Consider the following 24,062-nt stretch of genomic DNA (forward strand, 5'->3'; position numbering starts at 1 on the left):
CGGAGTTGACTTCCTCTGTGTGACGGAAACATGGCTGAGAGCCGGTGAGTCCGCCCCTCTTAAAGGCCTACTGAAACCCACTACTACCCACCACGCAGTCTGATAGTTTATATATCAATGATGAAATAATAACATTGCAACACATGCCAATACGGCATTTTTAGTTTACTAAATTACAATTTTAAATTTCCCAGGAGTTTCGTCTTCGAAACGTCGTGTAATGATGACGTATACGCAAGACGTCACGGGTTTTTAGGAAGTATGAGCGCTGCGCACACACACAGCTAAAAGTCGTCTGCTTTAACGGCATAATTACACAGTTTTTTGGACATCTGTGTTGCTGAATCTTTTGCAATTTGTTCAATTAATATTGGAGAAGTCACAGTAGAAAGATGGAGTTGGGAAGCTTTAGCCTTTAGCCACACAAACACACGGTGACTCCTTGTTTAAAATTCCTGGAGGTGAAACTTTCCTATGGATCAGAGCGTGGTCAAGGGAACATGGATCTCGACCACATGTCAACCCGCAGGTTTCGGGGAGAAAATTGTGGTCAAAAAGTCAGTTCTTACCGGAGAAAAGCTGAGCTTGTGCCGTCCATAGCTGCCGTCGACTCCCCTGAGACACTGCGCGTCAACACACCCGTGGACACACCCCTCTGACTATCAGGTACTATTAAACTCACTAAAACACTAGCAACACAATAGAAAGATAAGGGATTTCCCAGAATTATCCGAGTAAATGTGTCTAAAAACATCTGAATCCGTCCCAATGCAATCGCGTATTTGTTTTTTAAACTTTTTTTTTCTTTTTTTTTTTGTAGTCCGTCGCTATCAATATCCTCAAACACAAATATTTCATCCTCGCTCAAATTAATGGGGAAATTGTCGTTTTGTCAGTCCGAATGGCACTTTTTGTTGGAGGCTGCCATTAAAAACGTTGTGAATATGCCATTAAACGTCATCGTCTGCGACCTCCGGTAGAGGCAGGGCATTTCTCTTAGCACCGAAAGTTGCGAAGTTTATCGTGGATGTTCTCTACTAAATCCTTTCTGCAAAAATATGGCAATATCGCGAAATGATCAAGTATGACACATAGAATGGACCTGCTATCCCCGTTTAATTAAGAAAATCTCATTTCAGTAGGCCTTTAATGAACTTCTGCCCCCGGAGTGCTCCTACTTTAATTATCCGCGGTCGTCTGGTCGAAAAGGAGGAGGATTAGCAGTCATTTTTAAAAATTACTTTAAATGTTTCGAACTGTGCATGTTTGAGCTGGAGGGGGCGTGACCTCCAGCTCCAGCTGAATTTCGGGAGAACATTTATTCCGGGAGGTTTTTGGGACAGGTGCTGAATTTCGGGAGTGTTCAATCAATCAATCAATGTTTATTTATATAGCCCCAAATCACAAATGTCTCAAAGGACTGCACAAATCATTACGACTACAACATCCTCGGAAGAACCCACAAAAGGGCAAGGAAAACTCACACCCAGTGGGCAGGGAGAATTCACATCCAGTGGGACGCCAGTGACAATGCTGACTATGAGAAACCTTGGAGAGGACCTCAGATGTGGGCAACCCCCCCCCCCCCCCCCCCCCCTCTAGGGGACCGAAAGCAATAGATGTCGAGCGGGTCTAACATGATGCTGTGAAAGTTCAATCCATAGTGGCTCCAACATAGCCGCGAGAGTTCAGTTCAAGCGGATCAAAGACAGCAGCGAGAGTCCCGTCCACAGGAAACCATCTCAAGCGGAGGCGGATTAGCAGCATAGAGATGTCCGCAACCGATACAGGCGAGCGGTCCATCCTGGGTCCCGACGAGCGGCCCATCCTGGGTCTCGACTCTGGACAGCCAGTACTTCATCCATGGTCATCGGACCGGACCGGGGGGACATAGGAGAAAGAAAAGAAGCGGCAGATCAACTGGTCTAAAAAGGAGGTCTATTTAAAGGCTATACAGATGAGTTTTAAGGTGAGACTTAAATGCTTCTACTGAGGTAGCATCTCGAACTGTTACCGGGAGGGCATTCCAGAGTACTGGAGCCCGAATGGAAAACGCTCTATAGCCCGCAGACTTTTTTTGGGCTCTAGGAATCACTAATAAGCCGGAGTCTTTTGAACGCAGATTTTTTGCCGGGACATATGGTACAATACCATCGGCAAGATAGGCTGGAGCTAGACCGTGTAGTATTTTATACGTAATTAGTAAAACCTTAAAGTCACATCTTAAGTGCACAGGAAGCCAGTGCAGGTGAGCCAGTACAGGCGTAATATGATCAAACTTTCTTGTTCTTGTGTTCTTGTGTTGGCAAGTATGCACTAGCGTGCCGCGGCACAGTGGTTGAAAAACACTGCTTTAAGTCACTAGAGAAAAAAAGCGCTAATAAAATACAATTGACTTCACATTAAACAGTGATATCAGTATTTCTTTTTTTTTTTCCTTTGCCTTAATCTTTGTGTTGTGTTTTGTTTGTTGTATTTATAAATTGCAAGAAATTGATATCGACAATTGGGTCCTGTGTTTACCCGGTATGTGATCGATACAGGACTTTTACAGTATCGCCCAAGAAAACGAAGCGACGGGAGGATGGACTTGCGTGGTGCGCACGTCTTGCAGCTCATTGGTTGGCGCCACATTATAAAAGTCCCGCAGCGTCCTTTTTTCACTTGAACATCGCGCACATCCAGCTATAACGTCACCCTTGAAACGAAGCGAGCGCCAAGTTGTCGCCGTGTCGATAATAGTCGTTTTCATCCCCAGCATGAAGGAGAGACGCCTCCCGCAGCCTTTGGTGGCGCGCTGCAAACTAGTGCTGGTTGGAGATGTCCAGTGCGGCAAAACAGCCATGCTGCAAGTCCTGGCCAAGGACTGCTACCCAGAGGTAAGATTTATCTCTGCACCACGCCGCCATACATGCACGCATGTGCACTTGAGGGACCATCGCCACTTGTCTCCCCATCGTAGGTGAAATCCATCCATCCATCCATCCATCCATTTCCTACCGCTTATTCCCTTTCGGGGTCGCGGGGGGCGCTGGCGCCTATCTCAGCTACAATCGGGCGGAAGGCGGGGTACACCCTGGACAAGTCGCCACCTCATCGCAGGGCCAACACAGATAAACAGACAACATTCACACTCACATTCACACACTAGGGCCAATTTAGTGTTGCCAATCAACCTATCCCCAGGTGCATGTCTTTGGAAGTGGGAGGAAGCCGGAGTACCCGGAGGGAACCCACGCATTCACGGGGAGAACATGCAAACTCCACACAGAAAGATCCCAAGCCTGGATTTGAACCCAGGACTGCAGGACCTTCGTATTGTGAGGCAGACGCACTAACCCCTCTCCCACCGTGAAGCCCCGTAGGTGAAATATGCTGCTTTATTTGAGATGCATGATGACGTCGGAGTAAAAATGGATCTCTTCTTTTTTTGGATGTTTTCCCCGAAATTAATCGTTTTCATGAAGGAAATAATCACTGGTAGAAGTTTAAAGTTAAGATTCCAGTTTAGAACTCTTGTGTGAAATATTGTCAAATATTCATATTGCCCTATTTCCTTGAATTAATTCATTTAAAACCTCTTCTCACTCCTGCGCTTACCAAAGGCATGTGGTAAAAGTAAGCATGCGCTAATTATTTTAAAACCTCTTCTCACTCCGGCACTTACCAAAGGTATGCAGTAAAAAATTGAGTGTGACGTAAGCTTGGACCTTACATCCTACTGAATAGCTCTTAATCTTCTTCCCTTTATGCGATTTCAAATTACCGGTATTGAAATGAGCCTCCTCCATTTTGAAAATGACGACAGGGGAAGTGTCACTCGTGACGTCACGAGTTCGACCAGGCGGTAATACTAAGCATGCGCTAATTATTTTGGGAAGCGATTTTGACCCGGCAGTAATTCAAGACAGGCGCATACTATATGCCCTGCGGCAATTCAAGGAAATACGGTATTTCATCTGGTTTGTGTTTTCATAGTAAAAAAGATGGTTAAAAAAAAAAGATGGCGTGGCGCAGTGGAAGAGTGGCCGTGCGCAACCCGAGGGTTCTTGGTTCAACTCCCACCTAGTACCAACCTCGTCACGTCCGTTGTGTCCTGAGCAAGACACTTCAACCTTGCTCCTGATGGGTGCTGGTTGGCGCCTTGCATGGCAGCTCCCTCCATCAGTGTGTGAATGTGTGTGTGAATGGGTAAATGTAGAAGTAGTGTCAAAGCGCTTTGAGTACCTTGAAGGTAGAAAAGCGCTATACAAGTACAACCCATTTATCATTTATTTATCCCAGTGATGTAACAATTTTCCACACAAAGACATTTCAACAATACAATAAAAAAATGCCTACAAGTAATACATCTAGTATGCTCAGTGTATACAAATATAGATAAATCTCAATTGAAAATTAGCCCAATATATAAAGAAAGTGAATACATTTTTTTACCAACTGGTGTGTGTACACCACGGGTGTCAAACTCAAGGCCTGGGGGCCGGTTCTGGCCCGCCACAGGCGAAAGCCTGGAAAAAATTGGTTTCAATAAAATATTTTTTAATATATTTATCATTTGTATTTATTTTAAATTTTTTTACTAAATGCATTCATTCTTTGAATTTTAACAGAAAAACAATGCATATTTTAAACTTTTATATGGGGAAACAGGGGTTAGTCCATGGAGCTCACAATACGACGGTCCTGGGTTCGATCCTGGGCTTGGGATCTTTCTATGTGGAGTTTGCATGTTCTCCCCGTGACTGCGTGGGTTCCCTCCGGGTACTCCGGCTTCCTCCCACTTCCAAAGACATGCACCTGGGGATAGGTTGATTGGCAACACTAAATGGTCCCTAGTGTGTGAATGTTGTCTGTCTATCTGTGTTGGCCCTGCGATGAGGTGGCGACTTGTCCAGGGTGTACCCTGCCTTCCGCCCGATTGTAGCTGAGATAGGCACCAACGCCCCCCGCCACCCAAAAGGGAATAAGTGGTAGAAATGGATGGATGGATGGTGTTTGTACACCAGGGGTGTCAAACTCAAGGCCCGGGGGCCGCTTCTGGCCCGCCACATCATTCTAGATGGCCCGTCAAAGCCTGGAAAAAAATGGTTTCAATAAAATACTTTTTTATATATTTATTATTATTATTTTTTTAAATTTGTTCAATAAATGCATTCAATCTTCAAATTTTAACAGATTTTTTTTTTTGCATATTTTAAACTTTAATATGGGGCAATAGGGGGTTAGTGCGTGCACCTCACAATACGAAGGTCCTGGGTTTGATCCTGGGCTCAGGATCTTTCTGTGTGGAGTTTGCATGTTCTCCCTGTGAATGTGTGGGTTCCCTCCGGGTACTCCGGCTTCCTCCCACTTCCAAAGACATGCACCTGGGGATAGGTTGATTGGCAACACTAAAATTGGCCCTAGTGTGTGAATGTGAGTGTGAATGTTGTCTGTCTATCTGTGTTGGCCCTGCGATGAGGTGGCGACTTGTCCAGAGTGTACTTTGCCTTCCGCCCGAATGCAACTGAGATAAGCTCCAGAACCCCCCACAACCCCGAAAGACACAAGTGGTAAAAAAATGGACGGATGGATGGATTATCTGATCATGACAATTATATCATTATATACTGTATATTTTTGTGGGATAAAAATAAGTTAAATATCTGCTTGTCACCTTTATTTATGATTTTAAAGCGAGTTATACATAAAAAAATCTAATAATAAAATGCAAATGCATTTTGATTAATCATGATTAATCCCAATTTATTACCCGCATGCATAATGTAAATTCATTTTTAAAAAGCGTCCCTCTGAAAGCATCAATAAAAATGAGTTTGAGAACCTCTGGTGTAGACCTTAACTATTGGCTACTGTTGCTACATTTCCTTTGATTTTGGATCATTTTTGTGGGGTTTCTCAGACAGGCAGTGCACATGAAGACAGCGTGGGCTATTTGCATTTTAAAAATGGCTCGCAACTGCGAAAAGGTTCTTGTCGTTCATAGGGCTGGGCGATATATCGATACATGCGATATATCGCGGGTTTGTCTCTGTGCGATATAGAAAATGACTATATCGTGATATTCGAGTACACATTCTCACGCAGTTGGTTTTAGCTGCGGGCATTACATTACTGGCTCTTCCCACTCCTTCTTGTGTCTCCTTCTCACAGACAGCAAGCGCACCTTCTTACACACGTCACATACTGTCACGTCATACGTCAAATACGTATATGCCGTCGCGGAGCAGAGCGGTAGCAGACTGGGTAACAATAGCTGTGATGCTAGCAGAGCCGTGCGAGTGGTAATACGAGAGAAAGAAGGTACGAATGAAGGAAGAATTAATTCCCAAGAAAAACAGCAGGGGGTCCATCGTCTGGCGGTGGTTCGGCTTCAAGCAAGAATATGTCGAATAGACAACTTTAATTTGTCAAGTGTGGGGCACAAGTGTTGCTACTAAAAGTAGCATTATTGCTAATATGTAGCATCATTTGAAAAGTCACCTGCTAATAAATTTAATAAATACAGTTTTGGTCAATGGACTTAGTTGTGATTTCCTTCTCTGCATGAAAGTTTAAAATGAGTATATATTAAGGCAGTATGAAGAAGAAGAATTTAATGTAGACACATAGAATCATCATACTGCTGTGATTATATGTATCAAGTGTTCATTCAGGGCTAAGGCAAAAATATTGAGATATATATCGTGTATCGCGATTTGGCCTAAAAATATCGAGATATTCAAAAAAGGCCATATCGCCCAGCCCTAGTTGTCCACTTAAAAGAGCTGTTCAAAAGACTCGACCTTTGAACAGAGGTACGTTATATGTTTATAATTGTGGCGCAGTGATGGGTAACTCCTGCATCTAAATGAGCAAAATATAAGTATGGCATCTTGTTTTGACACAAAAGACTGGCGCAATATCAGCTATACAGAATATTTAACAAGTTCGTCACCATTCATCACAACCTAATACGTGATGGCAATAGAGTTTTTGTGTCATTAAGTGACTCCTGTAATTTCTAGACATACGTCCCTACTGTGTTTGAGAACTACACAGCCTGCATGGATCTTGACGGCCAGCGTGTTGAGCTCAGTCTTTGGGACACATCAGGTGAGCATTTGCTTCCTCTTTCTCTCCCCTTTTTCTTAATAAACTCCTGGATTGTTTTTGCATGAGCATCCATTTGGTCAGTACTGTAGTTTTATTATTCTTTGTTGATTTTAGTGGTACTAGTTGTCCCTCCCCACAGAGACCGTCTTCCTGCAGACACATACTAACTGTAAATAAGTCTGCATTCATTGTTACACACTACAAAAGACAGCTGACGCTGTTGCGTTACGTCAGGCATTTTGTTTTTTGCAATTAATGTTGCGGGCTTTAAATAGCAATTTTTTTTTACAAGTTATTGAACATTGGACAAATATTGGTTCATTATGAATTGTGCAGTACTCTAGTAGTTCAAATGTACAAACTATTTCCATATGAGTTGGGAAATTGTGTTAGATGTAAATATAAACGGAATACAATGATTTGCAAATCCTTTTCAACCCATATTCAGTTGAATGCACTACAAAGACAAGATATTTGATGTTCAAACTCATAAACTTTATTTTTTTTTTGCAAATAATAATTAACTTACAATTTCATGGCTGCAACACGTGCCAAACTAGTTGGGAAAGGGCATGTTCACCACTGTGTTACATCACCTTTTCTTTTAACAACACTCAATAAACGTTTGGGAACTGTGGAAACTAATTGTTGAAGCTTTGAAAGTGGAATTCTTTCTCATTCTTGTTTTATGTAGAGCTTCAGTCGTTCAACAGTCCGGGGTCTCCGCGGTCAAATTTTACGCTTCATAATGCGCCACACATTTTCGATGGGAGACAGGTCTGGACTGCAGGCGGGCCAGGAAAGTACCCGCACTCTTTTACTACGAAACTACGCTGTTATAACACGTGGCTTGGCATTGTTTTGCTGAAATAAGCAGGGGCATCCATAATAACGTTGCTTGGATGACAACATATGTTGCTCCAAAACCTGTATGGACCATTCAACATTAATGATGCCTTCATAGATGTGTAAGTTACCCATGCATGCTTTGGGCACTAGTACACCCCCATACCATCACAGATGCTGGCTTTTGAACTTTGCGCCTATAACAATCCGGATGGTTATTTTTCTCTTTGTTCTGGAGGACACCACGTCCACAGTTTCCAAATATAATTTGAAATGTGGACTCATCAGACCACAGAACACATTTCCACTTTGCATCAGTCCATCTTAGATGATCTCAGGCCCAACGAAGCCGGCGACGTTCCTTGGTGTTGTTGATAAATGGATTTTGCTTTGCATAGCAGAGTTTTAACTTGCACTTACAGATGTAGCAACCAACTGTAGTTACTGACAGTGGTTTTATGAAGTGTTCCTGACCCCATGTGGTGATATCCTTTACACACTGATGTCTGTTTTTGATGCAGTACCGCCTGAGGGATCAAAAGTCCTTAATATCATCGCTTACGTGCAGTGATTTCTCCAGATTCTCTGAACCTTTTGATGATTTTACGGACCATAGATGGTAAAATCCCTAAATTCCTTGCAATAGCTCGTTGAGAAATGTTGTTCTAAAACTGTTCGACAATTTGCTTACAAATTGGTGACCCTCGCCCCATCCTTGTTTGTGAATTACTTAGCATTTCATGGAAGCTGTTTTCATACTCAATCATGGCACCCACCTGTTCCCAATTAGCCTGCACACCTGTGGGATGTTTGATGAGCATTTCTCAACTTTATCAGTATTTATTGCCACTTTTCTCAACTTCTTTGTCACGTGTTGCTGGCATCAAATTCTAAAGTTAATGATTATTTGCAAAGAAAAAAATGTTTATCAGTTTGAACATCAAAAATGTTGTCTTTGTAGCGTATTCAACTGACTATGGTTTGAAAATGATTTGCAAATAATTGTATTCCGTTTATATTTACATCTAACACAATTTCCCAACTCATATGGAAACGGGGTTTGCATTTCCTGGTCCCACTAGGAACACATGCTGTTGTATTGTCCATCCATCCATCCATTTTTCTACCGCTTATTCCCTTTGGGGTCGCGGGGGGCGCTGGTGCCTATCTCAGCTACAATCGCAGGCTATTTTATTGTGTCCTAGTATTTTACTCATTTATAGTAAATAATATCTTAACTGGGTTTCTCACAGGACTGCAATCTATTTGTTTGGTGTTTTGTGGAGATAGGCGCGTCAGATGATGTCACCGTCACATTTGCACGTGTGCCCATGACGCATGTGCATGTGATTGTGATGGACGCTCTAGGACAGGGGTCGGCAACCATCTAGAGCCGTACATTCTGTATGATCCCTACAATGACACCTCTTATATTTTCTTTGTATTTCTTATGAAATCAAACACTAGACAGAAAACGACTTGCCAAATATTTTTGCTCTAAAAAGCTTTCCGCAGCAGTCAAAAAATTGCTCTTTTTGGTCTTCCCCAGCTGGGTATTTTTCTGTGAATGCTGTGTGTTTGTCTTTTAACATTTTATTTTTTGTTGTTTGCTATTTTCTGCCCACCTATTAAGCACACAGGTCAACCAACAGTGAAAGCATATTAATTGGTCCATGAAGCAATAAATGTTCTATTTTCTATCAGAAATATTTATCTATTTTGATCTGTGAATTGCTAGTTTACCCAGGGTTGGCTGCTAAAAACAATGCAATTGCTTGGCCGCAAAATATGATGCATAGGGCCGTGTGACGTACATTTTGATTGACAAAATATTAAAATACGATTTATTTTTATACAACAAGACCACTGAAATCGCGAAAATAACAACTGTTACGTTAAAATGAACTAACTATCCATCCATCCATTTTCTACCGCTTATTCCCCTTTGGGGTCGCGGGGGCCGCTGGTGCCTACCTCAACTACAATCGGGCGGAAGGCGGCGTACACCCTGGACAAGTCGCTTTCTCATCGCAGGGCATTAACTAACTAGATAAAATAAAATCTATTAAATTGAAATAGCCATTATTTATTGACATTTTCTTTCAAAGGCAAGCCAGAGGGAACCAGGGCGAACGCATGAAAGACCCGCAGGTTGCAGACCCTTGCTTTAGAAGAATGTTGTGGGATACACCAAACTCATTAAAAAAACATGAAAAAAAAAACAAATAATAAAAAAACAAAAAAAACAAACATTTTTTTTTAACTGCTTTAAGGTGATTGTCATTGAATACTTTAAGACCAGGTGCTCATTGAGAAGAGCAACACAGTCATCCCTCGCCAGATTTCAGCATTACCATATCACAGATTAAAATACAAAACAAAAATGCTTTCCATGTATTTTTGGCCTAAATTTAGCATTTTCAAGTACAAAATGGCTAAACAAAGTACAAATATCTATACCACAGTAGTATTGGCTACTCGATTAAACCAAACCAATCAGAGCGCTGTTCAACATTTTGGCCACTGATTGGCTCAGCCTCAGGCAGCATTATTATCCATCTCCATCCATTTCCTACCGCTTGTCCCTTTAGGGCAGGGGTCGGGAAGCTTTTTGGCTGAGAGAGCCATACAAGCCAAATATTTTTAAAAGTATTTCCGTGAGAGCCATTATTATTATTTTTTTTTATCACTGAATACAACTATATGCGTGCATTTTTAAGAAAGACCAACATTTTTAGAGTGTAATAGGTCTCTTATTCTTTTTAATAACGTTGTTATTCTGAGGCTAACCAAAATAAAAATAAAATACTTCTTGCCATTAATGCGACTTCTTGAACAGGTGCGGTAGAAACCGAATGGATGGTTGGAAATGCATGAGAATGTTTTATATTTTGAACGTTACTTTTGACACTGTGATTACCAGCGGAATTATTCATTACTTATCGTGTTAAGCAATGTCAGCTAAGATTTATCTGAGAGCCAGGTGCAGTCATCAAAAGAGCCACATCTGGCTCTAGAGCAGGGGTGCCCACACTTTTTCTGCAGGCGAGCTACTTTTCAATTGACCAACTCGAGGGAATCTACCTCATTTATATATATCATTTATATTTATTTATTTATGAAAGAGACCTTTTTGTAAACAAGTTAAATGTGTTTAATGATAATACAAGCATGTGTAACACATATAGATGTCTTTCTTTCACGAAGACAAGAATATAAGTTGGTGTATTACCTGATTCTGATGACTTGCATTGATTGGAATCAGACAGTAATGATGATAACGCCCACATTTTCAAATGGAGGAGAAAAAAAGTTGTCCTTTCTGTACAATACCACATGAAAGTGGTTGGTTTTTGGCATCTAATTCATCCAGCTTCCATACACTTTACAAGAAAAACATTGGCGGCAAATTCCGTAGCTTGCTTGATTGACATTCACGGCACCCGAGGGTCTTGTGAGATGACGCTGGCTGCTGCCAGTTCATTATTATGAAAAAATGACAGAGAGGAAGGCGAGAAACACTTTTTATTTCAACAGACTTTCGCGCCGTCCCTTCCGTCAAAACTCTAAAGGCCGACTGCACATTTCCTATCTTCACAATAAAAGCCCTGCTTCATGCTGCCTGCGCTAACAAAATAAGAGTCTTGGAAAGCTGGCGTGCACAAGTGATGTGCACGCCAGCTTTCTGAGGGATCGCTTCTGCACGCCAGTTTTCCGAGACTCTGTATTTAGTTAGCGCAGGCAGCATGATGTAGGGCTTTTATTGTGAAGATAGGAAATGTGCAGTCGGCCTTTAGAGTTTTGACGGAAGGTACGGCGCGAGAATCTATTGAAATAAAAAGTGTTTCTCGCCTTCCTCTCGGTCATATTTTAATAATAATGATCTTGCAGCAGCCAGCGTCATCTCACAAGACCCTCCGGTACCGTGAATGTCATTTAAGTGACGTCTTGGTGAAGATTGATGATCACTAATTTTTAGGTCTATTTTTTTTAAAAGCCTGGCTCGAGATCGACTGACTCACCCACCGCGGTCGACTGGTAGCTCGCGATCGACGTAATGGGCACTCCTGCTCTAGAGCCATAGGTTCCCTACCCCTGCTTTAGGGCAATGGTTCTCAAATGGGGGTACGCATACCCCTGGGGGTACTTGAAGGTATGCCAAGGGGTACGTGAGATTTAAAAAAAAAAAAATCTAAAAATAACAACAATGCAAAAATCATTTATAAAAATATTTATTGAATAATACTTCAACAAAATATGAATGTAAGTTCATAAACTGTGAAAATAAATGCAACAATACAATATTCAGTGTTGACAGCTAGATTTTTTGTGGACATGTTCCATAAATATTGATGTTAAAGATTTCCTTTTTTGTGAAGAAATGTTTAGAATTAAGTTCATGAATCCAGATGGATCTCTATTACAATCCCCAAAGAGGGCACTTAAAGTTGATGATTACTTCTATTTGTGGAAATCTTTATTTATAATTGAATCACTTTTTCAACAAGTTTTTAGTTATTTTTATATCTTTTTTTCCAAATAGTTCAAGAAAGACCACTACAAATGAGCAATATTTTGCGCTGTTATACAATTTAATAAATCAGAAACTGATAACATAGTGCTGTATTTTACTTCTTTATCTCTTTTTTTCAACCAAAAATGCTTTGCTCTCGTTAGGGGGTACTTGAATTAAAAAAGAAGTGTTCACAGGGGGTACATCACTGAAAAAAAGGTTGAGAACCACTGCTTTAGGGGCCGCGAGGGGTGCTAGAGCCTATCGCAACTGCATTCGGGCGAAAGGCGAAGTAAACCCTGGATTAGTCACCCCCTAATCGCAGGGCCAACACAGATAGAAAACAACATTCACACTCACATTCACACACTAGGGACCATTTAGTGTTGCCAATCAACCTATCCCCAGGTGCATGTTTTTGGAAGTGGGAGGAAGTTATATTGGATTAAAATAGTGTAAGTGTGTGGGTGTTATTACATGTCTCAATGGCTTTCATCATGTTAAAAAACTGTATTTAGAAGGTCATAAACAGGTTTTCATGCAGATTTTGATGATTAATTCTTACTTTGGGGAAATTGATTTAACACGGTAACTAATTAACAGCGTTCTGGTGTCACAGTACATGTCAGTCAGTTGGTCAAACTACAATCCATCCATATGTCCATCCATTTTCTACCGCTCGTCCGCCTCGGGGTCGCGCACAATGTGTTAAAGAGCGGGTTGAACAGGTAACGCCAAATCTATTCGTTGCGTTCCAAATTTGGCGTTCCATTTAATGTTTGTGAAGCATGTTGAAGAGGTTAATTTAGCCTACTAACCTGTGCTTATAAATGGTTATTTTTTATATAGGCTAGTAAGGTAAAGTGTTGTACCTGACAAGTTTCGGCTACCTTGCTTCTGCAGCCTTCATCAGAGTTAGACAGATAGATAGATAGATAGTACTTTATTGATTCCTTCAGGAGAGTTCTTTCAGGAAAATTAAAATTCCAGCAGCAGTGTACAGAGCTGAGATCAATTTAAATAAAAGTAAAAAGTAAATAATGGGGGTTTAAATGGAAACAAAATAGAGAAATATTACAATAAGAATAAAAACTAAAAAGCAACAATGGGAATAAAAATATAAGAGTAAAATAAGACTATAACAAGATAAAGTAGGCAGTAGTGACCATGTTATGAAAACGTATTGCACTGTTATTGTTTTGCATCCCCTGTCATCCTAGTACCCCCCGCTCCCCGCCCCAGAGAGGAGTTGTACAGTCTAATGGCGTGTGGGACAAGGGAGTTTTTGAGTCTATTAGTCCTGCACTTGGGATGAAGCAGTCTAGCACTGAACAGGCTCCTCTGGCTACTGATAACGCTATGCAGAGGGTGACTGGCATCATCCAGGATGCTCACTAGTTTGTCAACGAGTGATGTGACACACCTGTGACACCTCTGATGAAGGCTGCAGAAGCAAGGTAGCTGAAACTTGTCAGGTACAACACTTTACCTTACTAGCCTATATAAATCAACCATTTATACATGTTTGTGAAGCAATGGCCTTTTTTCTGACCTTTTGGCGCAGATTACTAAAGAAAACCGAGGTACAGTCACCCCTCTTTTATCGCTGTTAATAAGTTACGGACATGACCGCAATATATACTCTATGCATTTCTGCAAAGTAAGAATTATTAATCATATATGGAATATTTTCACAGCTGTAGCTTAAAAAAAACTGTTTACTACCTTCTAAATGCATTTTTAACGTGGCATCTAGTAATGAAACAACACCCTTTAGTCATGTTTTTGGTCTTTTAATCCAATATAATCAGGCTTCCTGAGGCTGAGCCAATCAGTGGCCAGGATACTGAATAATGCAATCTGATTGGCTTGGTCTAATCTAGTGGTAAATACATATATTGCAGGGTTGTACGGTACTAGTAAAGTACTGCAATACTATTGAATCATAAATGGTACTATACCGCCTCTAAAAAGTACCGGATCCCTCTTTAAATTTTTTAAAAATTTTATTAACAGGCATGACGGCATGCCGGTGTCACAACATGACATTGATGGTTTTACGAGCAGGGGAGCGTGTTCGGCAGCGCACAATCCGAGAATACTTAAAAGCAGACACAGTGTGTCGACAGAAAGTGGAGAATGGACGCATTTTAGCTTAAAAAGGAAGGATAAAGCTATAACACTAAAACACTACTCTACAAGAGGTGCTCGCTGGCTGTTAACGTCCATCTGCAGTCGTCAGTGTTTTAGTTTCTTCTAAATCACTAATCCTCGCCTCCAAGGCGACAAATAAAGTATGTTGCTTACAAGTATCATCGCTGCAGGATGAGGAATAGCTAAACATGCTTCACTACACACCGTAGAAGGATATAATAGCTCACAGAGCTCCCTCAAAGACAAATGCTATGGGTAGATCTACACATGACATCCACTGTAATGATACCAAGTACAAAAGTGTATCTTGTCGATACTACTATGATTATACTACAATGATTTTATCATCAGGCTTCACGGTTGTAGAAGGGTTAGTGCGTCTGCCTCACAATACGAAGGTCCTGAGTAGTCCTGGGTTCAATCCCGGGCTCGGGATCTTTCTGTGTGGAGTTTGCATGTTCTCCCCGTGAATGCGTGGGTTCCCTCCGGGTACTACGGCTTCCTCCCACCTCCAAAGACATTCACCTGGGGATAGGTTGATTGGCAACACTAAATTGGCCCTAGTGTGTGAATGTGAGTGTGAATGTTGTCTGTCTATCTGTGTTGGCCCTGCCATTAGGTGGCAACTTGTCCAGGGTGTACACCGCTTTCCGCTCGATTGTAGCTGAGATAGGCACCAGCGACCCCAAAGGGAATAAGCGGTAGCAAATGGATGGATGGATGGATTTTAATATCACAAAATATTTTTTCCTTTTTTAAAACATTTATATTATGTGTATAACCTCAGGAAATACATCCCCGGACACAAAAGGACTTAAATTATGACCAATGTTTTACCCTGTAACTACTTGGTATCGGATCGATACCAAAATTTGTGGTATCATCCATAACTAATGTAAAGCATCCGAACAACAGAAGAATAAGTGATTATTACATTTTAACATAAGTGTAGATAGAACTTGTTGAAACAGAAAATAACCAAATATTAACAGTAAATGAACAAGTGGATCAATATTTTTTTTTCTGCCGATTATTATTATTATTATTATTATTATTATTATTATTATTAGAACTTGTTGAAACAGAAAATAACCAAATATTAACAGTAAATGAACAAGTGGATCAATATTTTTTTTCTGCTGATTGTACCTCATAATTTTGACAAAATGACACAACATAAAAAGTTGAAGTACTAATGATTGTCACACACACTACATGTGGCGAAATTATTCTCTGAATTTGACCCATCACCCTTGATCACCCCCTGGGAGGTGAGTGGAGTAGTAGGCAGCAGCGGTGGCCGCGCCCAGGATTCATTTTTGTTGATGTAACCCCCAATTCCAACACTTGATACTGAGTGCCAAGCAGGGAGGTAATGGGTCCCATTTTTATAGTCTTTGGTATGACTCGGCCGGGGTTTGAACTCACAACCTACCGATCTCAGGGCAGACACTCTAAACACTTGGCCACTGATTAGGCCTAATATGTTACTGCATGGCTTCACGGTGGCAGAGGGGTTAATGCATCTGCCTCACAATACGGAGGTCTTGCAGTTCTGGGTTCAAATCCAGGCCCGGGATCTTTCTGTGTGGAGTTTGCATGTTCTCCCCGTGAATGCGTGGGTTCCCTCCGGGGATAGGTTGATTGGCAACACTAAATGGTCCCTAGTGTGTGAATGTGAGTGTGAATGTTGTCTGTCTATCTGTGTTGGCCCTGCGATGAGTTGGCGACTTGTCCAGGGTGTGCCCCGCCTTCTGCCCGATTGTAGCTGAAATAGGCGCCAGCGCCCCCCGTGACCCCAAAAGGGCATAAGCGGTAGAAAATGGATGGATGGATGTTACTGCATACGTCAGCAGACTAATTAGGAGCCTTTGTTTGTTTACTTACTACCAAAAGACAAGTTGTCTCGTATGTTGACTATTTTATTTAAGGACAAAATTGTTCTTCGATTGGAATAAGAAACATACATTGGTACCGGTAACCAAATATTGGTATCGGGGCAAGACTAATATATTGTATGAATATCTTTAGTTTTATTAGCTATTTTTAATCTTGAAAATACTTAAAATACAATGTTTTTTTTAGAATGTACTGTAAATAAATTAAACACTTATAAAAATATGCATTGTGGTGAATCCGCACTAATGAAATGCGATGTGGCGAGGGGCACTCTACTCCAATCCATACTTGCCTGATTTAGGGCTATATAAGTAAACATTGATTGATTGATTGATTGCCTACCATCTTGATTTTTCTGGTAGACTCCTGAATTTCAGTGCCCTTCCCGAAAATCTCCCAGGCAACCATTCTCCCGAATTTCTCACCATTTTCACCCGGATGAAAATATTGAGGGCGTGCCTTGATGGCACTGCCTTTAGCCTCCATTTTTTCTCCAGCGTGACGGCCCAGTCATACGTTGTAGGCGGCTTCTACAAACACACATAAGTGAATGCAGGCATACTTGATCAACAGCCATACAGGTCACACTGAGGGTGGCCGTATTAACAACTTTAACACTGTTACAAATATGCGCCACACTTTGAACCCTCACAAAACAAGAATGACAAACACATTTCGGGAGAACATCTGCACCTTAATACAACATAAACACAACAGAACAAATACCCAGAACTCCTTGCAGCGCTAACACTTCTGGGACTCTACAATATACACGCCCCCCCCCCCCCCCCCCCAACCCCACCACTACCAAACATCCCCCCCTCCCACCCCCCATCTCGAGAATTCGGAGGTCTTTAGTTTGGCAAGTATGCTCCAATCCAGTTAGGACTGGATCAACAGCTCCTCTGGTGGTTGCAGTCAAGTAGTGCACTTATTTTTTTGCCTCAATTGCTTCAAGACATGATTAATCAACTACTATTTTTTATAATTCTTGATAAACAACTGATGGATAAACATGCATAATAACTAGTCGTACGATATAGAAAACAAAAAAAATGCTTATACATGATGTTTGCCAAAGACCACAGACGACCAAATTTCAATCCACAGAAAGACCACAGAATTTGTGTTTACTTTCTAGACCAGACCTGGGCTTTTCAGTCTGGCCCGCTGGACATTACCAAATATTTTTTTAGATCTTTAAGATGGAAAATGTAGCTGCCATTATGATTCACAGTGATGTTTTCTCCATCAGGACTTTTCATTAGGCAAATAAGCTTGGTGGTGCCTATCTCCTCGCCAAGCTCTTACCGGGGGGCCAACGACCCCCTGGCGACCCTTGTCTAGTTCAGCCTGCTGGTCTAAGCAGTTTACTGTGGTGTGGCCGCAGAAATTCTGCTACTTGGAGCCATAGACAAGAGCAGGGTGTTGGTGAGGTCCACTAAGTTTTCAACCATCAATCCAGCTGCGACCGTATCATCCTTAAAGGTAGTACCTCTCCCTTCCACCCCAACACCACCTGCTACAAACCCTGCTATGAACAGCGGAAGATCGTGAGCGCTGGAGATCCCTTACTGCCCAAGCATCCACCATGACACCCCCACGGCCTCCTAGGCCATGGGATGAGTGAGTGAATGAGTGATGTTTTCTAATGACCGTAAATTTTTAACGATACAAAGTATTTCACTGGTTTTAATCTGCACTTATGAATGATATACCAGTTACTATGGTTATCTAATTAGTTACTATGGTCATCTAATTAGTTACTATGGTAATGTAAGTCACAGTAGCTCAGACGGGGCACCAAGCAGTGTAGGCGGGGAGCGTTTCCACAGACGCAAAATGAGATTTTCACAACAAAGTTCTAAAGCTTAGTGATGTAACAGATGTTTCAGATTCGAGGTGGGTTTATTTTGTACCCTTCGCGTTTATATTTCACTGTTTGTTGCATTTTTGTTGCGTTTCACTTGATTGTAAAACGTGTCGATCGAAAGGGGGTGTGACGTTCATATTTTGTCAATATTCAGTGTTTTATCATTCATAGAAAAATGTAAAATTCCATTATGTTTTTTAAGGCGGTCCGTCATAACGTTTTTAGCATTCAATCAGACATGATTTTGAGGTTTTGTATTAGTGTTCATAAAAATAGATATGCTGGCCCTCAGACAAATTTTTTTCTCTAAATGTGGCCCTCGAGACAAAATAATTGCCCGGGCCTGTTCTAGACCTTGATAAATTATATAAAGTTTATGGCATACTGACATGATGAACATGTCTAAAGTGTTATGTGAATAAGATCAATAAGGTCAAATTCGTCCACATTCTTTCATAACTCTTCCTGGAGGATATTGACCTGTGCCGGCTCGTGGAAGGCTTATTTTACTGGGGATGGGGGGTTGCCTGCACCAGGCAGGGGGTGGAAGTGTATGTGTTGATGTGTGTTTGTGTGTGTGTGTGTACCCTGTCCCATTATGAAAACAGAAGGCAGAAGTGAGGATACTGTGAGAAAACAAATGCATGGCCTCCTCACCGCCTTATGTTCTGTGCAGCCCAAAGAAGCTCTTTGTGTTTTTGTGGATTCATGCATTCATGTCCCAAGGACTAAATCTTTTTTTAGACAGTCAAAACATTACAGAAGACTTATTTACATTGGCAACTCAGTTCCACTCCCCATTTGCTTGTGTTAAAGGGCTTAATGGAGGACTTGAGAGATGGCACACTTTCTTCCTTTTTAGTTATAAAAGTTACAAACCCAGTTTCCATATGAGTTGGTTAATTGTGTTAGATGTAAATATAAACGGAATACAATGATTTGCAAATAATTTTCAACCCATATTCAATTGAGTGCACTACAGAGACAAGATATTTGCTGTTCAAACTCATAAACTTTATTTATTTTTTTGCAAATAATAATTAACTTAGAATTTCATGGCTGCAACATGTGCCAAAGTAATTGGGAAAGGGCATGTTCACCACTGTGTTACATCACCTTTTCTTTTAACAACAGTCAATAAACCTTTGGAAACTAAGGAGACGAAGCTTTTTCAGGTGGAATTCCATCCCATTCTTGTTTTATGTACAGCTTAAGTTCTTCTACAGTCCGGGGTCTCCGTTGTGGTATTTTAGGATTCATAATGCGCCACACATTTTCAATGGGAGACAGGTCTGGACTACAGGCAAGCCAGTCTAGTACCTGCACTCTTTTACTATGAAGCCACGCTGTTGTAACAAGTGACTTGGCATTGTATTGCTGAAATAAGCAGGGGTGTCCATGATAACGTTGCTTGGATGGCAACATATGTTGCTCCTAAACCTGTATGTACCATTCAGAATTAACGGTGCCTTCACAGATGTGTAAGTTACCCATGCCTTGGCCACTAGTACACCTCCACCATCACAGATGCTGGCTTTTCCACTTTGCATCTAGAACAGTCCTGATGGTTCTTTTCCCCTTATGTCCGGAGGACACGACGTTCACCGTTTCCAAAAAACAATTTGAAGTGTGGACTTGTCAGACCACAGAACACTTTTCCACTTTGCATCAGTCCATGCTAGATGAGCTCGGGCCCAGAGAAGCCGGCCGCGTTTCTGGGTGTCGTTGATAAATGGCTTTCGCTTTGCATAGTAGTTTTAACTTGCACTTACAGATGTAACGACCAACTGTAGTTACTGACAGTGGTTTTCTGAAGTGTTCTTGAGCCCATGTGGTGATATCCTTTACACACTGATGTCGCTTTCTGATGCAGTACCGCCTGAGGGAATGAAGGTCCGTTATATCAACGCTTACATGCAGTGATTTCTAGAGACTCTCTGAACCGTTCGATGGTATTACGGACCGTGGATGGTGAAATTCCTAAATTTCTTGCAATAACCCGTTGAGAAATGTTGTTCTTAAACTGTTTGACAATTTGCTCATGCATTTGTTCACAAAGTGGTGACCGTTTCCCAATCCTTGTTTGTGACGGACTGAGCATTTCATGGAAGCTGCTTTTTTCATGGCACCCACCTGTTCCCAATTAGCCTGCACACCTGTGGGATGTTCCAAATAAGTGTTTGATGAGAATTGCTCAACTTTATCAGTATTTATTGCCACCTTTCCCAACTTCTTTGTCACGTGTTGCTGGCATCAAATTCTAAAGTTAATGATTATTTGCACAAAAAAAAAGGGTTTATCAGTTTGAACATCAAATATGTTGTCTTTGTAGCATATTCAACTGAATATGGCTTGAAAAGGATTTGCAAATCATTGTATTCCGTTTATATTTACATCCAACACATATTCCCAACTCATATGGAAACAGGGTTTGTAGACAAAATATGTGTTTATTATGACATTTTCTATCAATAGATGGATAATCTATTGTTCATTTTGTTTTTTGGCAGTAGAGTAAAGGCACTTTCAGTGATGTTGTGTGTTTGTGATGCATGCAGAGGGCCTGGGTGGTGGGTGCCAGTGTCCTTTCATAGCTCTGCCTCCTCTTTCTCCGGCCTTACATCATTCCTTGCTTGTTATGTGTTTGCTTCCAGAGTTGCATAAGTTGTCTTACGGTACCCTTTTTGGAAATGTCTCAAGACTCTCACATTCCTCAATATGACATGATTGTTAGTAAGGTCTGCTTATTAGAAGTGCGCCTTTGTGATATAATTATTCCAACAAAGTCTTGTGGGTTATATCCCCCCCGAGGAAAAGCAGAGGAAATTAAATCTCTGTGTTGGTGTGTGGGGAGTTATTAGGTAGCAGAGGCAAGACAATGGGCAGCGGACATCCTGTTAGTCTGATTTTAGCACAGGAGCATTCCTGGGGATCAAAATAGCATCTTAGTAGTGTTGTTTTTACGGAAATGTAAGTTAGAGGCTGTTTGCAACTTGCTCAAAGCAACGTTTTACAAACAAAAACTATAACAAAAACACCACCAGCAAGCTTTTTGTTACCATTAGTGATTTAGGAGAACAGATGCATCAAAAACATGTCTAATTGTTACAATTAGATGTTCAACTTTGTATAAGATTTCTACACTAATTGGCTTTCGTTTTTTGTGTCCGTATATGTGCGCAATAACTTAATTTGGAGGTTATATGTCCTTTTAACAACCACAATTAATATTACAGTATTGAACGGAGACAAGTCAAACACTAGCGCCAGGTGGAAAATAAGTTAAAGTACCAATGATTGTCACACACCCACCAAGTGTGGTGAAATGTGTCCTCTGCATTTGACCCATCCCCTTGTTCATCCCCTGGGAGGTGAGGGGAACAGAGAGCAGCAGCGGTGCCACGCCCGGGGATCATTTTTGGTGATTTAACTCGCAATTGCAACCCTTGATGCTGAGTGCCAAGCAGGGAGGTAATGGGTCCCATTTCTATAGTCTTTGGTATGACTCGGTCGGGGTTTGAACTCACAACCTACCGATCTCAGGGCGGACACTCTAACCCAGGGGTAGGGAACCTATGGCTCTAGAGCCGGATGTGGCTCTTTTGAGGACTGCATCTGGCTCTCGGATAAATCTTAGCTGACATTGCTTAACACGATAAGTAATGAATAATTCCGCTGGTAATCACAGTGTTAAAAATAACGTTTGAATTATAAAACATTCTCATGAATTTTAATCCAACCATCCGTTTTCTACCGCACCTGTTCAAGATGTTGCATTTATGGTAAGAAGTATTATATTTATTACTGGCTAACTGTAGAATAACAATGTTATTAAAAAGAATAAGAGACTTATTATAAATCAAATCAAATCAAATCAAATCAACTTTATTTTTATATAGCACATTTAAAATTCACGGTGGCAGAGGGGTTAGTGCGTCTGCCTCACAATACGAAGGTCCTGCAGTCCTGGGTTCAAATCCAGGCTCGGGATCTTTCTGTGTGGAGTTTGCATGTTCTCCCCGTCCCTCCGGGTACTCCGGCTTCCTCCCACTTCAAAAGACATGCACCTGGGGATAGGTTGATTGGCAACACTAAAATTGGCCCTAGTGTGTGAATGTGAGTGTGAATGTTGTCTGTCTATCTGTGTTGGCCCTGCGATGAGGTGGCGACTTGTCCAGGGTGTACCCCGCCTTCCGCCCGATTGTAGCTGAGATAGGCGCCAGCGCCCCCCGCGACCCCGAAAGGGAATAAGCGGTAGAAAATGGATGGATGGATGGCATTTAAAATTTACCACAGGGGTAGCCAAAGTGCCGTACAATGGGCAGGTTAAAAACGAGAACCGAGCAAACCCAACATAAAACAAACAGAACATGATAAAAAATAAATAAATAAAATAAATAAAACATAAAAACAGGTTCACAGCAGGTGTATTGTGGGGCGCCATTGCAGGATGGATATCACTCAGTGTTAAAATCCATGGAATAAAAGTATGTTTTTAAGAGAGATTTAAAAACAGGAAGAGAGGAGGCTTGTCTAACACTCAGAGGTAGGTCGATCCAGAGCTTGGGAGCAGCAGCGGCGAAAGCTCTGTCATCTCTAAGCTTCAGCCTTGTGTCAGGGGCCGTCAGTAGCAGCTGATCGGCTGATCTTAGGGATCTGGTGGGGCAGTAAGGCTGAAGGAGGTCGAGGAGATATGTTGGCGCGAGGAAAGATACATGTCAACGAAATCTCGTTGATATGTATGACTTAAGTGTTATTATGACGATGACAATAAAGGAATTGATTGATTGATTGAACAAAAAAAAAAAAAATCAAAACAAGAAGAGTCTACTGTTCCACCCAACGATAGTTATGTTGTCGAATAAGACTTGCGCTAAGGGAAACAATGAAAATTGCAGCTGGCAGGTAAATATTAAACTTAATTATAATCCAGTCTCTTTTCTATTAGATGTTTATAATTTCAGTATTGCGGATAGGCTCCAGCACCACCCGCGACCCTGAACGGGACGAGCGGTAGAAAATGGATGGATGGATGGATGGATGATACTGTTGCCAAATCTGTCATGATCCACGTCTTGGATCATGGCATATTCTGGTTTTGGTTCTGCTTGTTATCACATTCTGTCTAGTATTTGTCTTCTTCAGTTCTTTGTGGCACTTCCTGGTTTTGTTCCGTTGTCATAGTTACCCATTTAGTGTCACCTGTCTCTCCTTTGATCACACGCACCTTCCATCCATCCATTTCTACCGCTTATTCCCTTTTTTTGGGGTCACGGGGGGCGCTGGCGCCTATCTCAGCTACAATCGGGCGGAAGGCGGGTTAAACCCTGGACAAGTCGCCACCTCATCGCAGGGCCAACACAGATAGACAGACAACATTCACACTCACATTCACACACTAGGGCCAATTTAGTGTTGCCAATCAACCTATCCCCAGGTGCATGTCTTTGGAAGTGGGAGGAAGCCGGAGTACCCGGAGGGAACCCATGCATTCACGGGGAGAACATGCAAACTCCACACAGAAAGATCCCGAGCCTGGATTTGAACCCAGGCCTGCAGGAACCTCGTATTGTGAGGCAGACGCACTAACCCCTCTGCCACCGTGAAGCCCTCACACGCACCTGCCCTTGATTAGTTATCTCCCTATTTAAGACCGCCTTTGTTTGACATTCTTTCTTG

The 24,062-nt window shown here is 41.6% G+C and overlaps 1 protein-coding gene across 1 annotated transcript in view; it reads left to right on the forward strand.

Moving 5' to 3' along the window:
* Positions 1–2,628: 2,628 nt before the first annotated feature.
* The window catches only part of LOC133555101 (rho-related GTP-binding protein Rho6-like), a 32,597-nt gene continuing 11,163 nt past the window's right edge, over positions 2,629–24,062 (forward strand). Inside the window, exons 1-2 of the mRNA XM_061904584.1 lie at positions 2,629–2,879; positions 7,011–7,098. Of these exons, the coding sequence (XP_061760568.1) occupies positions 2,760–2,879; positions 7,011–7,098 (208 nt within the window). The 5' untranslated portion in view covers positions 2,629–2,759. The remainder of the gene's footprint in view (positions 2,880–7,010; positions 7,099–24,062) is intronic.

Source organism: Nerophis ophidion, linkage group LG06, assembly GCF_033978795.1.
Source record: "Nerophis ophidion isolate RoL-2023_Sa linkage group LG06, RoL_Noph_v1.0, whole genome shotgun sequence".
Lineage (NCBI taxonomy): Eukaryota > Metazoa > Chordata > Actinopteri > Syngnathiformes > Syngnathidae > Nerophis > Nerophis ophidion.